General features: G+C 40.2%; 1 protein-coding gene across 1 annotated transcript; it reads left to right on the top strand.

Moving 5' to 3' along the window:
• Positions 1–1,046: 1,046 nt before the first annotated feature.
• On the top strand, positions 1,047–10,457 carry LOC103515409. Its single transcript, XM_026828123.1, has 5 exons — positions 1,047–1,071; positions 6,016–6,187; positions 8,404–8,560; positions 9,605–9,886; positions 10,288–10,457. Exons 2-5 carry the CDS (start codon positions 6,038–6,040, stop codon positions 10,455–10,457), a joined length of 759 nt encoding a protein of 252 aa, XP_026683924.1. The 5' UTR covers positions 1,047–1,071; positions 6,016–6,037.
• The last annotated feature ends 6,217 nt before the right edge of the window (positions 10,458–16,674 follow it).

The following is a 16,674-nucleotide window of genomic DNA, read 5'->3' as shown; positions in this document are numbered from 1 at the left end:
TTAACTTAGAAATATCTTGAAAAGCTTATTAGAACTCTGTAATTTGTTCCAAACATCCAATAGTTAAAATCTGATCTTTTGAGCCACCCTGCTGCTGTCCTCTTTAAAGAAATCCCCATCATTGTTACAGTGATAAACTCCTTCCACTAGATTATATCCTTCTTCAACTAGATTATATCCTTCTTCAACTAGATTATATCCTTCTGCTAGGTAGTTGATTATTAATAGCTGTCCTTAGCACCGAAGATTCTTCAATTCATTCCAGCGAGACCAGACCTCAGTTGGAACTGGCAGCCGATTTGACCAACTGAAAGTACACACACTGAGGACTAACGGTTTTTTCAAGTCAAATTTTTTATTCCTTCAGTTACGATCGTCAGAGATTGACGTGTTGATTTTTTTGTGACCGTTTTTTTATTTTTTGTTGTAATATTTAGTTGTTTGTTTATTGTATTGTAATTTTGTTTATCAATAATTAACCCACGTACCTTTTTTTCTCGTGTTCCTGTGATATTTTTCGTAAGACTAACGGTTTTTTCAAGTCAAATTTTTTATTCCTTCAGTTACGATCGTCAGAGATTGACGTGTTGATTTTTTTGTGACCGTTTTTTATTTTTTGTTGTAATATTTAGTTGTTTGTTTATTGTTTTGTAATTTTGTTTATCAATTAACCCAAGTACCTGTGATATTTTTCGTGACAAGACTGTACTTTTTTGTAACTTCTAAAAGGTAAGTTTAGTATTTCTACAGGATATTTAAGTAATTACTAAATAATTAAGCAGTTTTCTTTTATGGTATTCGCATAGTGTAACATCCTTGCAGCAGACAGCGCAGGTAAGCTTTTACCTGGATTGAAAATTGTTGTGAGGGGCTTGTTATCTGTTATCAGAATAAATTTCCTACCGTAAATGTATTGAAAGTATTTTTTCATGCCCCAGAATATTGCTGTAGCCTCCTTGTCAATCTGGCTGTAATTTTTCTCTGCGCTGGTCAGGCTACGTGAAGCAAATGAAATAGGCCGCTCGGAACCATCAGGAAACCAAGACTGTACTTTTTTGTAACTTCTAAAAGGTAAGTTTAGTATTTCTACAGGATATTTAAGTAATTACTAAATAATTAAGCAGTTTTTTATGGTTTTATTTATGTGAATACCACAAATTTAACAAACCCTGAGATCAGGTTTCGTAGATTCGTGAAGCTTTTCGCACACCTACGGGACCTTTTCTCCTGATCTTTCTCTAGCTACTGAGAAAGGGTCTTCTAGGATCTTTTTCTTTTACAACCAGTTACCATCCTTCCTTTAGGGACCATTTTCCGGTGTTGCAGTGATATTTTTCGTAACGAAACAGTATCTATTGTTTTAACTTCCCTAAGTTCTGTTCGATGTAGAACGGCTAACGGCTACACTATTTACCTTTTCACTTATCAACCACGCCGGTGGTTACTTAGCCTCGGTGGTCGTTTCGCACACCTACGGGACCTTTTCTCCTGATCTTTCTCTAGCTACTGAGAAAGGGTCTTCTAGGATCTTTTTCTTTTACAACCAGTTAACATCCTTCCTTCAGGGACCGTTTTAACTTCCTTAAGTTCTCTTCGATGTAGAACGGCTAACGGCTACACTATTTACCTTTTCACTTATCAACCACGCCGGTGGTTACTTAGTTTCGGTGGTCGGCAGGAGAAATGAGGCATTGAGGCAATATTAAATTATTGAATATTGAATTATTTGTGGTAAAATTTCATTTCTTGACTCTGGTCCAAATCATATTACACATAATAATTATTGAATTATTTGTGGTAGAATTTCATTTCTTGACTCTGGTCCAAATCATATTACACATATCTACAATAATAAATAATAGGTACATAGACACTACTAAAGCATGTGATAGAATAGATATTCACCAATCACCATATGGAACTCCTATGATAACTATATCTAGGTACGTACTTACTTAGATGTGAGTATATCTAGTTATTATAGGTACTTAGTTAGATACAGGTATCTAGTTCTATAGGTACTTGATAGTGGAAAGAAAGTGGTTCTAATGCTACCATCACATGACCATTACTGAGTAGCCAAGTAGCAGGTAATGTACTAATGAGAGTCTAAGTGGATCTTCCCTTGGAAGATAGGTAAATACATATGTTTATGTTACCATGCCTAAATATAATAAAATTATGTTACCAACTACAATGCGAAATGTTCGGGCAGTTTGTATTTCCTTGTCTTTCCTCGCTAATGCACCATCTTACCATAGAGAGTTTTTTATTTGTGGTAGAATTTCATTTCTTGACTCTGGTCCAAATCATATTACACATATCTACAATAATAAATAATAGGTACATAGACACTACTAAAGCATGTGATAGAATAGATATTCACCAATCACCATATGGAACTCCTATGATAACTATATCTAGGTACGTACTTACTTAGATGTGAGTATATCTAGTTATTATAGGTACTTAGTTAGATACAGGTATCTAGTTTTATAGGTATGTACTTGATAGTGGAAAGAAAGTGGTTCTAATGCTACCATCACATGACCATTACTGAGTAGCCAAGTAGCAGGTAATGTACTAATGAGAGTCTAAGTGGATCTCCCCTTGGAAGATAGGTAAATACATATGTTTATGTTACCATGCCTAAATATAATTATGTTACCAACTACAATGCGAAATGTTCGGGCAGTTTGTATTTCCTTGTCTTTCCTCGCTAACGCCACATCTTATCACAAAGAGTTTTCAGTTAACCCAAGCCAGCCTAGACAGCTTGGTTGGTAGACCTGACAGGCGGACCTTTTCAGCCGTACCTGTCAGGTCTACCTGATAGTGAGTGGCTGGCCTAAGAGGTAAAATCTGAAGGGAGTGTCTAAAATCGCAAGGCCACTGCCTGATTTCAGTTGATCTCAATACATCCTCAGTATGACTAACTTGAATTGACTGATGCCTGTCTAATACCTGATAGTGAGTGGCTGGCCTAAGAGGTAAAACCTGAAGGGAGTGTCTAAAATCGCAAGGCCACTGCCTGATTTCAGTTGATCTCAATACAATACATCATCAGTATGACTAACTTGAATTAACTGATGCCAAATCAAATCATGACTCATGTATTGTGTCTTGATGATATAATGTCACCGACCTGCGCAGCCGTACCTGTCAGGTCTACCTGATAGTGAGTGGCTGGCCTAAGAGGTAAAACCTGAAGGGAGTGTCTAAAATCGCAAGGCCACTGTCTGATTTCAGTTGATCTCAATACATCCTCAGTATGACTAACTTAAATTGACTGATGCCAAACCAAATCATGACTCATGTTTTGTATCTTGATGATATAATGTCACCGACCTGCGGACCAAACTTAGGCCGGCCACTCACTATCAGGTAAACCTGATCCGACCTGCGGACCAAACTTAGGCCGGCCACTCACTATCAGGTAAACCTGACACCTGATGAGCACACACACTATCAGGTACACCTAACCTAACACTACCTGGCAGGTACGGCTGAAATGGTCCGTCTGTCAGGTCTACCTCATACCTGACGAGCACACACACACACTATCAGGTAGACCTGATACCTGATGAGCACACACACTATCAGATACACCTAACACTACCTGGCAGGTACGGCTGAAATGGTCCGTCTGTCAGGTCTACCTCATACCTGACGAGCACACTGTCTTCCTTCTCTCTTCGATTTGGGACGAAAAACCCTTAGCAGTTACAGTTCCCTCCATCAAACCTCTTGAAAACCAGTTCAATTTTGTACCTTGTCACTCTTTTCGGTCAATAAATGATGTACCTACTGGTGCACACACACACTATCAGGTAGACCTGATTAGGTGTACCTGTCGTCAGGTCTACCGGGTAGTGAGTGGCTGACCTTACTCGATATTAGATGTAGGTACCGAGCATAACATAGTTACATAGTATTTTTTACAACACGGGACGTTATGCAATTCCAATGGGAGACATAAAAGAGGACATAGTACCTAAACTTATTTGACACCCACACTTCTAAACATCGTTGTTCAGGTCACTGGACCGGCATTAAACCATAACAATATAAGTTATACGTTCAGTAGAATATAAGGAATACGTTTAGTATTCATGCCAATGATCTTTAACCATATACCTACGTGAATACGTGATAGTGGACCATGACCCATATAGAATCACCGAAGAATATACATAATAATATTTAATATAGAAACACCGAAGAGGATTAATTTAGAGTTACCAAAGAGGACGTTAATGATGACCCACTGGCCAATATCACCCAAAGTGTTTCCCATCACATTCGGAAGATCGGAAGATTCGGAAGGTATCAATCATCTTTAAGGCGCCAGTACACTGTAGACTTCTTCGCTAGACCTGGTCTCGTGAGACTCTACGGAGTCTACCAAGTTCGTACAGAGTCGAGTGGATTGGAACACATCACATGCCTTCAGGCACACTCCAAATGCACTTCAGGTACTAAATGGGAAGTATTGTGTCTCTTCTCGCCCATCTGGTGTGAGGCATACTACGAGATGGGCATGCTACGACACAGACCACATGCGTCTAATGTAGCAATCGTTTCTTTGCTACGAAATAAAAACTGCGGTGGAACCTCTTTTTGAGGTTTAGGTTTACGATGTCCTTAGGATCAATTTAATTTGAATAGTGGTCTCGCGGAACCAAGTCTAGCGAAAAAGTCTACAGTGTACTGGCACCCCGGAAGGACTGTGAAACCCTTTTTTTTTCAAACTCGACCCTAATTCTCTTTTTCAGATCCCCACCCACATCCACCATGTTCGTACCGATCAGCATTCTGGTTCTCTCCACCATTCAATATGCCAGCACCAACTTTACCTTCCCCTCCCGCCAATCTGACACATCCACCAACACCTCCAGAGATCCAGGAGTCAATCTCTCCCCCAATGTCAACCTAGGGAATGAGGTAATATTAACAAGTTTTATTCTTCTTTATAATTTCTCTGTTTGTGTCATTTGCTCTATTTGTAATATTTGTCAGGCTGGGGGACATTAAACAAAGAGTATACCAGCTTGCTCTGGCTGGGGGATGTTAAACCAAAGAGGACGTTAATGATGACCCAGTGGCCAATATCACCCAAAATGTTTCCTATCACATTCGGAAGATCGGAAGGTATCAATCATCTTTAAGGCGCCAGAACACTGAAGACTTCTTCGCTAGACTTGGTCTCGTGAGACTCTACGGAGTCTACCAAGTTCGTAGAGAGTCGAGTGGATTGGAACACATCACATGCGTTCAGGCACACTCCAAATGCACTTCAGGTACTAAATGGGAAGTATTGTGTCTCTTCTCGCCCATGTGGTGTGAGGCATACTACGGGATGGGCATGCTACGACACATACCACATGCGTCTAATGTAGCAATCGTTTCATTGCTACGAAATAAAAACTGCGGTGGAACACCTAGACCTCAAAAAGAGGTCTAGGTTTACGATGTCCTTAGGATCAATTTAGTTTGAATAGTGGTTTCGCGGAACCAAGTCTAGCGAAAAAGTCTATAGTGTACTGGCACCCCGGAAGGACTGTGAAACACCTTTTTGCAAATCGTCCCTCATTCTCTTTTCCAGATCCCCACGTCCCACATTCGTTGCTCAGGTCACTGGACCGGCATTAAACCATAACAATATAAGTTATACGTTCAGTAGAATATAAGGAATACGTTTAGTATTCATGTCAATGATCTTGAACCATATACCTACGTGAATACGTGATAGTGGACCATGACCCATATAGAATCACCGAAGATTATACATAATAATATTTAATATAGAAACACCGAAGAGGATTGATTTAGAGTTACCAAAGAGGACGTTAATGATGACCCAGTGGCCAATATCACCCAAAATGTTTCCTATCACATTCGGAAGATCGGAAGGTATCAATCATCTATAAGGCGCCAGTACACTGTAGACTTCTTCGCTAGAGAGAAGGACTGTGAAACACCGTTTTGCAAATCGTCCCTCATTCTCTTTTCCAGATCCCCACGTACCACATCCACCATGTTCGTACCAATCGGCATCTTGGTCCTCTCCACCATCCAATACGCCAGCACCAACTTTACCTTCCCCTCCCGGCAATCTGACACCTCCACCAACACCTCCAGAGATCCAGGAGTCAATCTCTCCCCCAATGTCAACCTAGGGAATGAGGTAATATTAACAAGTTTTATTCTTTCTTTATAATTTCTCTGTTTGTGTCATTTGCCCTATTTGTAATATTTGTCAAGCTGGGGGACGTTAAACAGGGAGTAGACCAGCTTAGTCTGGCTGGGGGACTTTAGACAAGGAGCATACCAGCCTGAATATCCCTTGCTAAAGAAATAGCCAAGGTTGAGTGCGAACGGCATCCACTTGTAAAATTTGTAGCCAAAATCAAATGTCCGCCCCAAAGCAATCACCCAGTACACCCTGAAAGATTGGAGCCGAAAGAACTTCGACCCCGCCCGGAATGGTATGCAAAACCTAGTGTGATACTGGACCACGAAGGTTGCTCCACAAAATATTACAAAGAGGAATTTCGAAATCCAAAGAGGGGAACTAAATCCGAATTAATCTGTAAAATCTGAAAATATGTATAGGTAGTTATGTACAACTCGAATTGGGTCTCCTTCTTTTTCTTCGCCTTTACCCGTGTTCAGACGGGGTCGGCGTTTTTCGTCAGCCTCTCAATCAGCCCTAGCTAGGGTGATTGCTTTCGGCTGACATTTGGTTTTGGCTACAAATTGTACGAGTGGATGCCCTTTGCACTCAATCTTTAATATTTCTTTAGCAAGGGAAATTCAGGTTGGTATAGGTACTCCCTGCTTAACGTCCAACGGCCAGACAAATTGAGTACATGGGAATAATGTACAATCCGCAAACCCAGGAGATTCCGTATGTGTCTAAAATCTCAAGTTTTAGAGCAATTGACCAGGTTTTGGTGACTCAACGGTCTAACAGTCCTGACCTGTTGATCAAACATGTGTATGGTATATCAAACAACATCTCTGCATCACATGGTCATTCATTCATTCCTGGAATTCATATTGACCTCCATGGAATCTATGCTTATCAGCTGAGCTACCCGAATTAAATAGACCTCCTAGATAAAATAGATTCCTAATATTGACTTCTGAAACGTTTAAGAACACACCTAACTATTGACAATATAACATTTACCTTGTAGTTTGCTCACACTTGTCGTGAGTTTCATCCGATTTCTTTCCGAATGTCCTGTAGGCAATATAATATGAGTGTTCGCTGATCTCACTACACACGTCACGATTTAATTCCGAACGACACAAAATGTCCTTGTAGACGATGTAATATCAGAGTGTTCTCACTGCACACGACACGATTTTTTTCCGAACGACAAGTGTGAACGGACTTTTACCCACGGGGTACAATCTCACATTAACAGCCAAGCCTTGAGAATGCTTGGAGACCGTTTGGGCATAGTCACGGAGCACGCTCAAACATATAACTGTAATTTGAGAATGTAGAATCCAGCTTTAAAGGTGTGTCCACTGTCCACACATAGTCGACCGACCGACGATTGATATCGACAGAACCGTCTACACTGCCTCAACAACATAGATTCACCTCGCCTATCGACGGCCGGTCACCCACGGGGTACAATCTCACATTAACAGCCAAGCCTTGAGAATGCTTGGAGACCGTTTGGGCATAGTCACGGAGCACGCTCAAACATGTAACTGTACTTTGAGAATGTAGAATCCAGCTTTAAAGGTGTGTCCACTCGACCGACCGACGATCGATATCGACAGAACCGTCCACACTGTCTCAACAACATAGATTCACCTCGCCTATCGACGGCCGGTCGGCTATGTTTGATGTTAAACAGGGAGTAGACCAGCTTAGTCTGGCTGGGGGACTTTAAACAAGGAGCATACCAGCCTGAATATCCCTTGCTAAAGAAACAGCCAAGGTTGAGTGCGAAGGATGTTAAACAGGGAGTAGACCAGCTTAGTCTGGCTGGGGGACTTTAAACAAGGAGCATACCAGCCTGAATATCCCTTGCTAAAGAAATAGCCAAGGTTGAGTGCGAAGGGCATCGACTTGTAAAATTTGTAGCCAAAATCAAATGTCCGCCCCAAAGCAATCAAATGTCCGCCCTCTAGTTAGGGCTGATTGAAAGGCTGATGAAAAATGCCGACCCCGTCTGAACACGGGAAAAGGCGAAGAAAAAGATGATGTAGGTAGTTTATCCATATCTATTTCTTATGTTATCACCCTAGTTAGGGCTGATTGAAAGGCTGATGAAAAATGCCGACCCCGTCTGAACACGGGAAAAGGCGAAGAAAAAGATGATGTAGTTTATCCATATCTATTTCTTATGTAGGGTACAATGTATTGTTGGTTTGCAGGTCTCCGGAGAAGGGCGCAATCTGTTCAACTACGACCCGGGAACTTCCCCCGGTGGGCCTCCTCGTGAGGGGAAGCACCTGTTCAACTGGCTGGACGACATTGTCACCCCCGAACGCGACCCTTACATCAAGAAACTCAACGACGGCTGTCTAGAAGGCAATTGTTTGGACACACCTTAACGTCGTATGGCGTAACGAGTGTTTACCCAATGTTAGGAAAGATCAGTACTTACCGTGTAAGACGTGGTACCGACCATTCATACGTGGCATAGGTGAACACAAATAAACAATGTGCTTGGGCAGTCTTATCTCTGACTTATTGACCAAATACCTGACCCGCATTGTGTGGTTACACTGAGATCACTCTTAGGTACGTCTTACGGCGTTTTATGCATGTATTCCTTGTACAACGTACGTGGCATAGGTGAACACAAATAAACAATGTGCTTGGGCAGTCTTATCTCTGGCTTATTGACCAAGTACCTGACCCGCAATGTGTGCTTACACTGAGATCACTCTTAGCCACTCTTAGGTACCTACGTCTTACGGCGTTTTATGCATGTATTCCTTGTACAACGAATTCAAAATGTAATCAAATTTATAGATATCTACTACTGATCTCGTGAAATCGCCCCGTAAGACCGCAGTTCCGCTTACGGTTATAAGTGTCAAATGCCACTTCTACTAAATTCGTATAAGCTTAACCCATCCTTTAGGGCTGTTTGCCCCTACACCTAAGCTTCAAAGTGAGCTTTTCGTTACGACGATCCACTTCTACCAGAAAACGTATTTCAGTATTAATGAATTTATTTAATTTAGACATCCTTTTGTAAATACTATTTTACTTAGGTTATGTTTAACAATGGATAGGTACTTCCGAGTTTCATCTACTTTGTAGACATTTGAAAATGTATCTTTATCGATATCTACTACTGATCTCGTGAAATCGCCCCGTAAGACCGCAGTTCCGGTTACGGTTATAAGTGTCAAATGCCACTTCTACCAAATTCGTATAAGCTCAACCCATCTTTTAGGGCTGTTTGCCCCTACACCTGAGCCTCAATGTGAGATTTTCGTTACGACGATCCACTTCTACCAGAAAACGTATTTCAATATTAATGAATTTATTTAATTTAGACATCCTTTTGTAAATACTATTGTAGACATTTCATTTCCCCATTTTTCCATGTTTTTATTCCAGAGCGACATAAACTGAAGAAGCTAATCATCCCTCTCCTCATTGTCCTCAAACTCTTCAAGCTCAAGCTCCTCCTCTTCCTACCCCTCATCCTGGGGCTGGCCGGCTTCAAGAAGGTACTCGGCCTTCTGGCCATCGCCATCCCCGGCCTCATCGGGTACTTCAAATTCTGCAGGCCGCAGAACTACGGCACGTTCGGCCACTCGAATTTCTACTCGGCCCCCCTGTTTGATGACATTGCCTCCGAAGTGGACATTCTTGAGGACAAGAAGGACAACCTGATAAGTAAGTTGAAAAGATGTGGGATCGTCTGCTTTGTAAGCGCTAGGACTAGAACGCGGGTTTGATTTCCGGGGAGAACTTCATCATAAACAGATGAGCTTCGTCCTCTCAACAGCTCAGAACGGCTGACTTTCTCCTATTCTGTCTTTCTCTGTTCCATTTAGGGACGATAAAACCTCCGTTATTACAGTTCCTCTATCAAATATTTTGATTTTTTCAAAATTAAAGACTGCAAGGGAACAGTATTACGAGCGTGCGACAAAGCTGAAGCTCACAAACTAAGATTACGAAATGCCCACTCATTAATACGACATCTATCCTGAACCTGATAGAATCACAGTTCACTTTCATCATTCAAAAAGACACTTCCCATTTGTCAACAAACTGTGGGATGTCTCAATCAGAGACATGCAGGATTCCCCATCCTAACTTGCAGCTCATTGAGCTCACATCTTTCACCACTTTCATCATTCCCAAAGTATTACTTCGCATCCATCACCACATTGTGAGATGTCTCAATCAGAAAGATTCAGAATTCCCCATCCTAACTCCCAACTCATCTTTCAGTCTTTAGACAATGTTTCTTTAGACCACATACTTGTACTCTAGCACCTCAATTCGTATCTGACGCACCTCAATGACTCACTCTTCACACCTAGACGAGAAATTTACAAACTGGAACACAAGAAGATAGTAACTCCAGGCACTTCCCAGTTTGGGTAATCCCCGGAACACCATAGTAAACATATAAAAGAATCTGCTGACCCAGATTTTGACAAAGAACACGTTAATTGCATACATTTGTGCCGAGAAACAAATTTGCATTGTGAAAAAATTAGGAACGAAGATGTGAAAGTTTGTGTGGTCATTGCTTTGTTGACAGTTGGTTGTGGTGTTATCTAACTCTCTGTACGGGTAAGAGTACTTAGACTTAGTGAATTGTTGTAGGTGTACTTGGTGATGGATGAGGGCAGTGACCAGTGATACTGTATGAGAGGATTTAGATGCGTGTGGATCTAGGAAGTTTCGTTTTAACTTTCTTCTAATTACTAGATGAAGAAGGAAGAGAATTGAAAAGGGATGTAGATTTTGGACTTAATGGGATGAATCCCAGGTCATCATATGAGTCGAATTTATCTGAATGTATTCCGTTTACATTGCAAGCAGTTCAATATGAAATGCATGGTCAATCTGGTCAATTCAGTCATGTAACCAAATATGTTATCTCTCTCCACTTATGACAAAATGGTCAGAATAGAAATTGATGCTGTATTCTATTACCTACATACCTACCTACAAAACCTACACCGTACATAACTACTGTTACGTAGCACCAGAATCCTATTGGTTCTTCTTGTTAGAGTTCTTGCACTAGGTGCCTAAGTACCTTCACAAATCTTCACATATGTAATATGTATATTGTGTACTATGTATAGTTGTTACAGTTCCGTAGTAACTCGATAACCCCGTCACGAGTCAGTTAATACCTAGGGGCCAATCGACCAATTAACACGAAAAATGAAAAACGTGAAAAATTAATGAAGGAAACACAAAAGTTTTTTTTTTGTTGCTTATTTTTTGCCGAAAAATTGTGTGGTTTTTGGGTTATAAAAGTTCACCAGTTTCCAATACATCACAGGGTTTTTCTGGCTTTTCGGTGACATTACCGTGAGTAGGTAGATAGGCAGGTTAGAGCAGGGCAAAACTCTCGTCACCTAAAAACATTAGAACACCTAAAGAACAAAAACACTTAAAAACAATACATGAGGACATTTGGAAATGTCTTATTTTTATCCTTATAGGCAATACTAGTTTCCAAGATTGACACCTCTAATTCCAAAACAAAAATCACAATACTAACCCCAAGATAACCTTTCTGTTCTATTCTTAGACGTAAATCTGATGGGATGCGATAATCCGGTTATGTAAGTATAGTAATACGAACTGATAAGTGTAATCTCCATGTATTATAATCTCCATTTAAGGTGTGGGTGATGTACAACCTACTCTGTACTCGCACAACAGAATGAGGTGCTACATGTAACATCAGAATACTGCATGATTCTGGAGTTTTACATAATTCTGTGTCCAACTCTAATGTGCCTAATGTAGGTGACAATGGTGACATAGTAAGAACTGTAGTTAACAACTATACATGGTACACAATATACATATTACATATGTGAAGGTACTTAGGCACCTAGTGTAACAACTGTAACAAGAAGAACCAATAGGATTCTGGTGCTACGTAACAGTAGTTATGTACGGTGTAGGTTTTGTAGGTAGGTATGTAGGTAATAGAATACAGCATCAATTTCTATTCTGACCATTTTGTCATAAGTGGAGAGAGATAACATATTTGGTTACATGACTGAATTGACCAGATTGACCATGCATTTCATATTGAACTGCTTGCAATGTAAACGGAATACATTCAGATAAATTCGACTCATATGATGACCTGGGATTCATCCCATTAAGTCCAAAATCTACATCCCTTTTCAATTCTCTTCCTTCTTCATCTAGTAATTAGAAGAAAGTTAAAACGAAACTTCCTAGATCCACACGCATCTAAATCCTCTCATACAGTATCACTGGTCACTGCCCTCATCCATCACCAAGTACACCTACAACAATTCACTAAGTCTAAGTACTCTTACCCGTACAGAGAGTTAGATAACACCACAACCAACTGTCAACAAAGCAATGACCACACAAACTTTCACATCTTCGTTCCTAATTTTTTCACAATGCAAATTTGTTTCTCGGCACAAATGTATGCAATTAACGTGTTCTTTGTCAAAATCTGGGTCAGCAGATTCTTTTATATGTTTACTATGGTGTTCCGGGGATTACCCAAACTGGGAAGTGCCTGGAGTTACTATCTTCTTGTGTTCCAGTTTGTAAATTTCTCGTCTAGGTGTGAAGAGTGAGTCATTGAGGTGCGTCAGATACGAATTGAGGTGCTAGAGTACAAGTATGTGGTCTAAAGAAACATTGTCTAAAGACTGAAAGATGAGTTGGGAGTTAGGATGGGGAATTCTGAATCTTTCTGATTGAGACATCTCACAATGTGGTGATGGATGCGAAGTAATACTTTGGGAATGATGAAAGTGGTGAAAGATGTGAGCTCAATGAGCTGCAAGTTAGGATGGGGAATCCTGCATGTCTCTGATTGAGACATCCCACAGTTTGTTGACAAATGGGAAGTGTCTTTTTGAATGATGAAAGTGAACTGTGATTCTATCAGGTTCAGGATAGATGTCGTATTAATGAGTGGGCATTTCGTAATCTTAGTTTGTGAGCTTCAGCTTTGTCGCACGCTCGTAATACTGTTCCCTTGCAGTCTTTAATTTTGAAAAAATCAAAATATTTGATAGAGGAACTGTAATAACGGAGGTTTTATCGTCCCTAAATGGAACAGAGAAAGACAGAATAGGAGAAAGTCAGCCGTTCTGAGCTGTTGAGAGGACGAAGCTCATCTGTTTATGATGAAGTTCTTCCCGGAAATCAAACCCGCGTTCTAGTCCTAGCGCCTACAAAGCTGACGATCCCACATCTTTTCAACTTACTTATCAGGTTGTCCTTCTTGTCCTCAAGAATGTCCACTTCGGAGGCAATGTCATCAAACAGGGCTTTGGGTTCATAGCGACCATATTCCGTCACATCTTCTGGTAAGTTGACTTCGATGGCTCTCGACTTGATGAAAGATTCCATCTGGGGAGGATAGGTGGAGAGAAATTCTGAATCTTTCTGATTGAGACATCTCACAATGTGGTGATGGATGCGAAGTAATACTTTGGGAATGATGAAAGTGGTGAAAGATGAGCTCAATGAGCTGCAAGTTAGGATGGGGAATCCTGCATGTCTCTGATTGAGACATCCCACAGTTTGTTGACAAATGGGAAGTGTCTTTTTGAATGATGAAAGTGAACTGTGATTCTATCAGGTTCAGGATAGATGTCGTATTAATGAGTGGGCATTTCGTAATCTTAGTTTGTGAGCTTCAGCTTTGTCGCACGCTCGTAATACTGTTCCCTTGCAGTCTTTAATTTTGAAAAAATCAAAATATTTGATAGAGGAACTGTAATAACGGAGGTTTTATCGTCCCTAAATGGAACAGAGAAAGACAGAATAGGAGAAAGTCAGCCGTTCTGAGCTGTTGAGAGGACGAAGCTCATCTGTTTATGATGAAGTTCTTCCCGGAAATCAAACCCGCGTTCTAGTCCTAGCGCCTACAAAGCTGACGATCCCACATCTTTTCAACTTACTTATCAGGTTGTCCTTCTTGTCCTCAAGAATGTCCACTTCGGAGGCAATGTCATCAAACAGGGCTTTGGGTTCATAGCGACCATATTCCGTCACATCTTCTGGTAAGTTGACTTCGATGGCTCTCGACTTGATGAAAGATTCCATCTGGGGAGGATAGGTGGAGAGATTTATTAGATAAGGCAAGGAAAAAAGGGTTTATTAGATAATGCGAGGTTAAAGGGGTTTCTTAGATTAGGCTAGGTAAAAAAGGATTTAACGTCACTGTAAGTATAACAGCCAAGGTCTTTTGTGACGGGGGTTTTACCCTCTATTCGGCGATGAGCTACCTACTCACATTTAACTCACCCAGCCTGAGTGGGGCCATGGAAAGCCAGCAGCACGCAATTGCCTAGATGCTTATTCATCCAGATACTAACCACGCTCAACGTTGCTTATTAGTATGTCCCCTACGGTTGTTTACCACTACCTAACCTCTTCTAGGCTTCCAGATATGTCCATCAAAGCTCCAATTAGACAGACGAATGAACTTGGTTTACCTAACTATACTACAATCTAGTGGAAGGAGTTTATCACTGTAACAATGATGGGGATTTCTTTGTAGAGGACTGCAGCAGGGTGGCTCAAAAGATCAGATTTTAACTATTGGAAATTTGGAACAAATTACGGAGTTCTAATAAGCTTTTCAAGATATTTCCAAGTTAAGTAAATTTTGAGCAGAGTTATGATTGAAAATTTAAGTAAAGTTATGTTCTTTACACAATATTAAGTACATAGGTATTTATTTTTAATTTGCTTAGAGTTTATTTTGTTTGATTTCTTCATTTAAAGTTATGTTATAGGTAGTTAAAGTTATTGCACTATTATTATTTTGATGTCTTTGTTTTATTAACTTTTTGTCTTTAAAGTTTTTTTTTTTTAATTTCCAAATGTCCATTTCCTTTTGGAAGTTACTATCACTGTTTATTTTTTGGCTCTACACTATAATTTCTTTCAGTTGATTTGTTACCACTCTGGGTGCTCTTAGATAACTTGGTTCACCCAACTCCAGATCTGTACTGATTAGGACTATGGTTGGGATGGTTTGTTTTAAATCCATTATATGGTAGGAGGAACGCTTTAGTGTGATGGATGATGGGTTTTGGGTTTTTTTCGTCAACAGTGGTGGAGTGGTGATATTGTTGGTGGTGGTTGTTTTGGGTGGTACTCGTAGCTACCTATTTCATAAATACTTGTAATTTTAATTCTATTGGGCCTATGGCTAAAATCTGATGAGAAAAATAGCAAACCATGTCCCTTAGGTGTTTTATAAAAACCAGACACGTTGTCTGAAAAAATATGAGAAAGAATTTCTCGAGACTTGTCTCACATAGAAGGTCTCTATCATTTTCATAGGTTTGTTGGTTTTGCAGGCAACTACTCGCTGCTAAAAGTTCCCCATCTACGCTTCCAATTGGAGACGTGCCTCAATGTTTTGTCATGGGGAGTTTTGGCATCTCCACCAATTTTTGTGAGTTTTGACATCACCACTAACGTAATATTTGATTGGGAGTATTGACATCTCCACTAATTTAATTCGTTGAGAGTTTTAGCATATTATCCCCTCATTTGGGTAGTTGTTTTGGCATCTCCACTAATAAATCAAGAATTTTTGTGAGTTTTGACATCACCACTAACGTAATATTTGATTGGGAGTATTGACATCTCCACTAATTTAATTCGTTGAGAGTTTTAACATATTATCCCCTCATTTGGGTAGTTGTTTTGGCATCTCCACTAATAAATCAAATTCAGAGATTTCATTTGTAACTTTGGTACAAGTCTCTAAGATATTTGTCCAACTGGTCAAGAGGATCGACTTTAGAATGAGAGGCACTTGGTTTCAACCCTGTCCAGGCGTTATTTTTCAAAACTCAGGGGTCCCAAAGCTCTCCTTATGATTTCATTTGTAACTTTGGTACAAGTCTCTAAGATATTTGTCCAACTGGTCAAGAGGATCGACTTTAGAATGAGAGGCACTTGGTTTAAACCCTGTCCAGGCGTTATTTTTCAAAACTCAGGGGTCCCAAAGCTCTCCTTACCACCCGACACTGATTCCCAATTATTTTCTAATAAAAAAAGTTCTCACTATTTTACTCCACATGAGGTTAAAGTCTTTGTTATTATATCACTCCCTAACTCTTTCACATTGAAAGTAATATTCTGGGTTAGATGGTCTGGGTTTTTACCCAGAGGAAGGCATGGTCTGTTGTAACGATTTATTCGGAAACATTAGTTGATAGTCCTCATACATATGTACCAGGCGAGGATATAAATTTAACAGTTGTTATTGAGTCAAAACGTACCTAGTATTCTTAGTAACCTATGTAGTTCTATCAGTTAAAATCCACATGAGGTTAAAGTCTTTGTTATTATATCACTCCCTAACTCTTTCACATTGAAAGTAATATTCTGGGTTAGATGGTCTGGGTTTGTACCCAGAGGAAGGCATGGTCTGTTGTAACGATTTATTCGGAAACATT

The sequence above is a fragment of the Diaphorina citri genome, unplaced genomic scaffold (assembly GCF_000475195.1).
Source record: "Diaphorina citri unplaced genomic scaffold, Diaci psyllid genome assembly version 1.1 scaffold1333, whole genome shotgun sequence".
Taxonomy (NCBI): Eukaryota; Metazoa; Arthropoda; class Insecta; order Hemiptera; family Psyllidae; genus Diaphorina; species Diaphorina citri.
Note: the sequence above shows the minus strand (reverse complement) of the source record. Positions and strands in the feature narration are given on the sequence as shown.

Bases quoted from the DNA above. Each gene is read 5' to 3' on its own strand.
- LOC103515409 (XM_026828123.1), top strand. From the start codon at position 6,038: ATGTTCGTACCAATCGGCATCTTGGTCCTCTCCACCATCCAATACGCC. The intron at 6,188-8,403 runs GTAATATTAACA...GTTGGTTTGCAG, and splicing joins ATGTCAACCTAGGGAATGAG to GTCTCCGGAGAAGGGCGCAA. The intron at 9,887-10,287 runs GTAAGTTGAAAA...TGTCTCAATCAG, and splicing joins CAAGAAGGACAACCTGATAA to AGACATGCAGGATTCCCCAT.